This window comes from Rutilus rutilus (genome assembly GCF_951802725.1).
Source record: "Rutilus rutilus genome assembly, chromosome: 11".
NCBI lineage: Eukaryota > Metazoa > Chordata > Actinopteri > Cypriniformes > Leuciscidae > Rutilus > Rutilus rutilus.
Window position 1 is genome coordinate 36,017,245 of NC_140216.1, and position 8,682 is coordinate 36,025,926.

Genomic DNA, 8,682 nt, shown 5'->3' on the forward strand with positions numbered 1-8,682 from the left:
ATGAATCCAGAGTCCAGCACTCTGTAAAGTCTCCTCCAGCACATCCCAAAGACATTCAATGAATTTAAGGTCTGGACTCAGAGGAGCCGATTCTTGTGAAAATGATTCTTCATACTCCTCAAAACCATTCGAACAGAGAGATTAAAAGTCAGGCAAGTGAATCAGGAACTAAGGAGAGGTTATGATACAAACATTAAGCTCATGGTGATAAATGCAGAGGAGTCAAACAACTCATTAAGCAGATGAAAAATATGGCGTGTCAGAGTATAAGACTGGAAGATGGCGGGCCCAAAAAATGCTAACGGTCAAAGAAAAGCTTACCGAGGTCCTAAAAGCGGCCGCTTTGAAGAAATTGACAGGCAAGTGTGTCAGTACGTAGCCAGAGCAGTCATCCAGCTAAAGGCACTGGATATCACCAAAGAGCTGAACATACCAGCAGCGAGGCCCATAATTTCTTATTTCGGCTAGGTACTGACACACTTGCCTGTCAATATCCTTGCTTAAGTATGATGCGGCGTAATCAATGGATTAGCATTATGCCGCAGAAAAGTCTTGCCCAGCACCTGCCCTCCGTCTTCAGGGAGAAACTGCTGTTTTTTTAGGGAAAAAAATTCATACCCCCTGGATTAGATAGGTAATGCGGATCACCAATTGTTTTGTCATGCCAACACCTGTCACTGTACACACATACACAAAAAAGGTGAGGAATCAGTTATTGTGAGATCTACTGGAAATGAGAACTACTGGTTATTTTTATGGTATGCCATAAATACCATCGTCTTATATTCGGAACAATAAAGTAATAATCACTGGAATAATGATTCAATCATAGACTTAAGCATTTGCCTATTTAAATCCAAACAGTGTGTGTGTGTGTGTGTGTGTGTGTGTGTGTGTGTGTGTGTGTGTGTGGTATATCACTGCTACTGCTTTTAACCTTCAAGTCAAGTCATGTGCATTTCTGTGCATGTCTTCAATCAGATATCAGTGTTTCAGTGAAACCGTCTGCCCAACAAACAAATGGTACAAGTGAGTAAAATATATTTAATGCACCAATACAGCAACATTAACTGTGCACAAAGATACATGAATATGAGAGTGACTTTGTCTGTTTTCTTTTCTCCACCATTCTCTTCATAACGGTTTCTGTACCAGCCATGGCGAGAGAGCTTGAGGAACTTACAGCCAACTACACCAGTAAGTTAAGTTCAGATTCATACATATCAAAATACATCACAGGTCTTTTTGTTCTGTAAATACAAGTCAGTCATTTGAACACATTTCTCCAACCATTAGTTTTCTTCCTTTTTCATATTTCCACTGTCTCTGTACCAGTCATGGCTCATAGACAACTACTCCAGACTGCATTTCTCTTTCACACCCATGACACAGGCTTAGACAAAGTGTTCTGCACACTGAACCAAACTTTGATTAACTTCAAGAGTATTGTGTTCTGAAGAATGGATCATTTTCATCCTGATTGTGTTTGTTTTTGGCCTTGTCATGCAGATTACAGAGAACAGTTTGATGCGCTCCACAATCAGCATGAGGAAACACTTAGAAAGCTGAACAGATTAAATAGTATGTCTTCAGATTTGAGCCTTGTGCAAAGTTAAAAGACATTCATTACACACATACTGTACTATAAATAAGCACAATTACTAAAAATGAGTGAAATAATGAATAACTGAATTGTCTCTTTCTCAAAAGCCAGCACAGGTTGTGCACTTTGTGCCGTAAACTGGATTTATTCTGGGGGAAAGTGCTACTACTTCTCTATGGTCAAGATGAACTGGACACAGAGTCGAGATCACTGTGTGAGTCGAGGAGGACATCTAGTGATCATAAACAGCCAAGCAGAGCAGGTGTGTTCTGCACTTCAACACTTCATTTACAGTATATTAATCCCCTTTACTTCTGTAACATGATGTATTTCTGAGGTAAACAAAAAAGGTATGCATTGATGATCATGGTTTAATGAAGTCTCTGATGGTCTCAGAAGATTGGGTGAAGCATCTTGTTCAAAACACTTGTGAAGAAACATCTAGACACGGCTTGTTCACTGATCAAACATGTCAAAAGCCTTAAATTTGATGCATGATATCTTAAAAAGAAAGTAGTTTCAGCAAAGGAGCACGTTATTACATTTTAATCAATTTGTTGCCTAAAGATTTAAAAAATAAATAAATATAATACATTTAATATTCCAATTAAATATTAGGCTACACATTTCTCTGCTCCAAACGTTATGTCCATTATAATATATAAAATAAAACCATGTTTTTCTCCATCAGGATTTTCTGACCTCTAAAGTTAAAGTGACGCACTGGATTGGTCTTAATGATTTGGACACTGAGGGACACTGGGTCTGGGTGAACAACCAGCCACTAAATGATTCAGCAGAGTAAGAGCTTCATTAATCTTGACAATCTCTGCATTAAAACAAACAATACTTCAATAATTAGCAGGTTGCTGCCGAACAGAAGCAATTTGTTTTTTTCGTCCTGCAGATTCTGGATAAAGCGAGAGAATGGAGTCAGAGAGCCTGATAACTGGACTAAAGGCCATCCTGCCGGTGAAGACTGTGCTAGTCTGGGACATCCATGGGGAGAGACGGAATTCTGGACGGACGCTTTCTGTTTCCAAGAGAAAAGATTTGTGTGTGAAGCTGCTGCAGCTGTTTAATTAATTCCTTGAATAGTTCACCCAAAAGTTATCATTCTGTCATTTACTCAAACTAACTGTTGTGAAACAAAAGACATGCATGTAATGGCAGCCCTGCCTGGATGCAAAGTACACACACTGCGTCCCCTGAGTGACATCACCAGCATTTCAATATGTATTCTGCAACATCGTTTCTAAATCATGTATGCCAATTAAAAACAGGGGCTGACTTTTCCTTTGCCATGGATGTTTCCTGCGGTTCAATGAGAATGTAATATAGTTTTGTGACAGTATGTCATTTACAGTAGTCATTTGATAGCAGTGCGCTGGAAATGGAAGATTTAGCGTTTATAGGTCAGCCGTTCAAATAGAACTAAAGCTGAATGAACAGGTCACACATCGTTTTTGTTTTGTTTGTTTTTTTACTCGAGAAAGTACAATATAGTGGAATGAAAAACGTACAGGGTATTGAGACGCATTTATAAAAGTTGAACTTTTTTGATATACCATTTAAAAAAAATGTGTGTCTGAAAAACATTTCGTAACGGTCAAAGACAAGAGTCAAGCACAGGGTGTCAAACTCGAGTTTAGTTTCAACACTTCTCCAAAACACATACCTGCCTGAAGGACTTGACTAATATAATAATAATAATAATAATAATTTGTTACATTTATATAGCGCTTTTATGGGTACTCAAGCGCTTTACATATGGAAAGGGAAATCTTCTCAAATTGAGTGTTCAGAATCCTCATTCCTCATTTTAAATATCACTGACATTTAAATAAATTATTTTGTTTTACCTCACTGTTTGGAAAATGTAGCATGAAACATCTGGGTCAAGTTTACAGCTGGCCATAATTCTAACCTTAAAAAAAATCCTGGTTGAGAACAACTTGGTATAATATATAGAGTAAATGTTAGTTCACAAAACTGGCTGATGGCACCACAAGAACAGAGACCGTGTTAAACCCTTAACCCCATTATTCTGAGCTGTGACTCAAGGTCAGAATACTATTTCACACTTTTAAGAGCCTCCAAAACAAATATAGTTATAGTGTACACATGGGCATTCATCCTCTTAACAGCAGGTTTTTTTAATGGTGAATAGATTATACTATAAACAGTAAGCGAGCATTGAGCGCTCCCTTTATAATGACTGAAGCTGTCAATCACGATTTGCTAAAATGCTCAACGCTGCAAACTGTTTTGTTAATAGAAACCTTTGATGGTGTTCAGACTAAAGAAGATGAACACAAATAAGCACAGGACTGTTCAAAAGCAGCTGCATATATCAGTGGGTACCGAATTGAGTATCGGCTCAGGTCTTGGCTATCGGACCCGCAGTCCACCTGTGCCTATCGATTCTCGTCCTGCGCCCACACTGCAAATGATACATTTATTCCACCCGAGTAGTTATTACCCTGATGCTTATGTCAAAATGATTAATGACTTTGACCTTTGACCTTTTGACAGGTTGAACTTCCGGTCTAGGGGTCAGAGATTAACCTTTGCCCTACCTACCCATCGATCATGTGGTTTTGACAGAAGCTTTTGACCTATTGACCCTGCTAGCCCTAGATCATGTAGTTTTGACAGTTAGTTTTGACCTTTTAACCTTTTTAGCCGTCGATCATGTAGTTTTGACGGGTGTTTGAAGCCGGTGTCAGGTTCGGGTTATATGGGTGTCAAGAAGGGTTATATGGTGTGTGTCACAGGCGGCCCCAGCATCGCGCTCCCTCCCACCTTCACATTCCAGAGCAGCGTTTATAAATGGGGTCAGTGTGTTCTACAACCACCAGAAAGAGAAACATGAGCTACATGAGCATGGACGGTTTATCCTCCTCCCCTCAATTCCCAGAGGCGGGGCTGAGCAGCAGGATGATGGAAAGTCTGAGTATGGTGCCGAGAAAACCTTTTGGTCAAAATATCCGTTTGACAAATTTTCTCCATGAAATTTCGGACTGGACTAAAGGTGAATTTCTGATGTCTAGTAACCGTGTATTCGGGTACAAATTTCACAAACCAACTCAAGTTGTTATGCTCTACACCGCTGACGGCGTCGGTGAGTTTCAGGCTGGGGAAGACCTGTGTGTGGTATTTCCTGAAAAAGACTGGGCTCTATTTTACAAATTTGTCTGGAGGGATCTGAACGACGGCGGCGAAGAGCCTTTGTACGTTGCGGAGTGGGACGGGGCCTTCACGGTAGTTCGACTGTCCGAGAGCATCATCCGGTATCATTCCTAAAATAGTGGCGAGTCTCCCGTGGAAGCTGACTGAAACGTTGGGTTTCGCGACCAGAAACACTTTGTTTTTTTATTGTTTTTTAATTCATCGTGATTCAATACAGCCGGGTGCGAGAACTTGATTTATCGCAAGGAGGATCGCCCGAATGTTTGCGTAGGACCCACCGCTTATGTATAATTTCCTCGATACAAAAAACTCGGATAAGTCTTTTTTTAAACGGTTCCGCGTCTTCGGGGGTTCCGCTATTCGTGGGTCCGGGGGCCGTGTGTAGGGTGAAATGCCCGTCTTTATCCTTAAAGTTATACCAACTTCTAGGATATTCGATTTCAGCGAGTCCCACCTCCCATTGTCCTTTCAAGTTTATAGCTTTTGCTGACCTGGTTGTATAGCTGGATATGCGATATTCAGGATAAACCGACGACGATGCATTGCACGGCAACGTGATGTAGAACCCGTGGTCGTCCATGGCTGCCCTTCGCTCGTATGATCTCATCCGTTAAACGTCGGGGTGTTTTAAGTCCACCAGAGTTTTTTTTTTATCTATATACAGTAGGTACAGTATGTAACTATTACATTTTGAAGGCCACCCTAGCCATTTCACTAAAACAAGCGTAGATTTCCCTTGTTTTTTCTGACCTAAAATCTTTTCCACCTTAAAAGATTTGTTTTTACTCACAATTATTTTTCTCTTTTTCTCTTTTCTCTTCTCTTAACTCTTTTTCATAAAAAACCCCCTCGATGACATCACCGTCATAATCCGTGAGTCTGTAGACTGGGGGTTGACGTGGAATACACGCGGATATGGTGAAAAATTCTTCTGTGTAGTTCTGCTCGAACGGACCTTTCACTTTAGAAATCCTGACGACATCGCCGACTTTGAAATTAAATACAGGTCTCTCAGTCTTCTTTATATCGCCGTACAAGTTTTGAAACACTTGACCCTCGTTTACTTTGTTGACGTCCACAGGTCTCATTCTGATACTTCGGTGATAACTGGTGTTGTACCCCTGCATAATGTCTTGTAAAACATGTATGTATCGTCGGGAATTTGTAGCCGTTAAAAATCTCCACATACGACTTTTTAATGTTCTATTAAATCGTTCCACAATGCTGGCTTTCAAATCGGCAGCGGTAGCGAAATGATTAATTTCGTGCTTTGTCATTACATCTTGAAATTGTTTGTTAAAAAATTCCTTTCCCTGATCCGTCTGCAATTTCTGCGGCACACGACCCTCTTCGAGTATAGACTCGAACGCTCTAGTAACCTCGGCGCCGCTCTTATTCTTCAACACGCGAGCCAAGGCGTACTTGCTAAATACGTCTATGCCCGTCAGCAGGTATTTATTGCCGTCATTATCCTTGGCGTAGGCGATCATGTCGATAAGATGGGCCTGGAACTGCGTATCGACCCCATACAGAACCACTCTATTTCGTTTGTATAGGCGCTGTTTTGTGTAAAGTGTAAGCATCCTCACCAGCCAGCCATTCTGAAACCTGTTTATCGCTTAGACGGACCCCGCTATCTTTTAAGATGGCGTCTTTTAATCGTTTTTTACCCCCTAAAGAACCGGGATTGGACGGTGTATAATAAGCCTTTTTCATGAGCTCCGACATGCTGTCGTTTCAACCGCTGCAAAAGAATAATCAATCTTTTATTAAAAAACATTACGGGATACACACACTAAGTAAACATGGATAAATGATGTTAATATAACACACTCTAAGTAAAATGGATATAATAAAACCAAGTAAAAATGAATATTAATAAAACATAGTGGAAATGAATATTTCAGTTTTTCTCGATTGTTTACACACATTTTCTGAAAGCATGCCTCATATTCTCAGAACTCAGAACTCTACACACAAATCCAAAAACACACACACAATGGGCAAAACCCCTCAATTCTCCTCAATTATTTTTCTTCTCAAAATGGTATTTTGTTTTCAAATGACACACACAAACCATCATATGAATAGACATTTATAAGAACCAGTTGAACACTGATGTGCTCAGTGTAAAACACTATTACTAAGTAGAAAACACTTCTTCTCCATTCATCATAATGAATTAGGCCTTTTTTGGTTCAGTGTTACACTTACTACAGACAGTACATACATAAGTGTGTTGTAAAATATTTGAGAATATTGCTTTATACTCAGACCACACAAATACACGGTAACAAATATATTGTATTTTTCCCACAAAAACAAGGTACACAGTGTACATCCCAACCAACACAAAGTTGGACATACAGTGGTCTACATACAAAACAACAGCAGAATTGACTGTATACAGTTAAGGTGATGATACACAGGGAAACTGTTTGAGCAATGTTGCTGGGCAATCTTGCAGAGTGATTGTTGCTGGGGCACTTTCCCATTGAAAATGGGCAATACATTTCAATCTGGATAATTTAGATCGGTCGTGGGCCCTGTGTCTCATCTGGTTGACCGTTGACGGCAACATTGCCCATGAAGCAACATTGCTCAAAAAGTTGCCCTGTGTATCATCACCTTTACAGTAAACCCCCCCCCCAAAAAATCCAATGTTGGCATCCATTGCACCATTGAAGAGCTCACCTGTTGCCCTTTTATGCTAAAGCTCTGATTGCTAATTGTAAAACTGTGTGACGGGTGTTTGCCCATGTGATGAGTCAGTGTGCATATTTGAATGGCAGTGTGTTCCTTGTGAAAACAAGAGATTTTCTGCATGAAAATTGTGCCAAAAGCAGAGAATTGTGTGTAGTGTTTTGAAAAAGGTGTGTTTTAGATCTGCAATTTGAGTGTAAAGCAGGAATTGTGCTTGTAGTTTAGCAGAACTGGTTCAGGGGGTTGGTGAATGAGTTACATGTTCTAGTCATAGTTTCTCAAGTACCAGTATTTGTGTGTAAACAATTGAGAAAAACTGTAATAGAAGATAGTAAAAAAATTGATATAAAACAACACACAAACACTCTAAGTAAAAATGGATATAATAGAAGATAGTAAAAAATGGATATAATAGAAGATAGTAAAAAATGGATATAATAAATCAAACACTAAGTAAATTGAATATAATGGTATTAATACAACACACAAAATCTAAGTAAATTGAATATAATGATGTTAGTACAAAATCTAAGTAAAATGTTAGTAAAACACAGAAAATGGATAGTAGGGGAGAGCGGGGTATGTTGTCACACTTTTCACACTGTCTAACATTTACTGAGCACCATACATCAAAATGGTATAAATCTCATACCAAATGAAAGAAGGAAGTCTTGGGCACATATGTTGTATTCATAACATCTTCATATCTTATCTCATTACGGAGTTGTAGACTGTTGAATAGCGAGTGTGCACTTGTGACAATTTGCCCCATCGGCGGGTAAGTTGTCACACTAGGGCGGGTAAGTTGTCACACTAGATTATCTAAAAATAAGAACACAACTACTTAATTGTGAAAATTGATTTTGTTTTTTAAACTCAAAACAGAACTGGAAATATAAACATCCGTGCCTGGAGAATCTGGAAAAACTATTATTTCAATCCAAATAATGCACATTTCAATTAAGTGGCAAAACCACTTTACTTTGAACTTTAAACTCAAACGTTCTATGGCTTGCACATAGATCCTGATAACTGAATGGAATGCTGCAGATAACCTGCTTAACTTAACATGTTTAACCTCTGAACAAAACAGATGCCCTGTATCTGACTAATCGGACTCATCTCCAGAGTCACAATTCTGACACACATAAATTGCCTGGCCTGAGGTGCAAGCATCATGGGCC

At 39.4% G+C, this 8,682-nt stretch overlaps 1 protein-coding gene across 1 annotated transcript; it reads left to right on the forward strand.

The window, feature by feature from the left end:
- The first annotated feature begins 665 nt into the window (after positions 1–665).
- On the forward strand, positions 666–2,903 carry LOC311299481 (asialoglycoprotein receptor 2-like). The gene is made up of 7 exons (XM_084423063.1): positions 666–700; positions 982–1,029; positions 1,156–1,197; positions 1,510–1,581; positions 1,711–1,865; positions 2,295–2,404; positions 2,511–2,903. The coding sequence occupies exons 3-7, from the start codon at positions 1,158–1,160 to the stop codon at positions 2,683–2,685; spliced, it is 552 nt and encodes a 183-aa protein (XP_084279189.1). The 5' UTR covers positions 666–700; positions 982–1,029; positions 1,156–1,157; the 3' UTR covers positions 2,686–2,903.
- The last annotated feature ends 5,779 nt before the right edge of the window (positions 2,904–8,682 follow it).

What these genes read in the sequence shown, in the direction of transcription:
- LOC311299481 (XM_084423063.1), top strand. Translation starts at nt 1,158, where the DNA reads ATGGCGAGAGAGCTTGAGGAACTTACAGCCAACTACACCA. An exon ending in ACTTACAGCCAACTACACCA is followed by an intron (nt 1,198 to 1,509) that starts GTAAGTTAAGTT and finishes CTTGTCATGCAG; the next exon opens with ATTACAGAGAACAGTTTGAT. An exon ending in TAAACAGCCAAGCAGAGCAG is followed by an intron (nt 1,866 to 2,294) that starts GTGTGTTCTGCA and finishes TTTCTCCATCAG; the next exon opens with GATTTTCTGACCTCTAAAGT.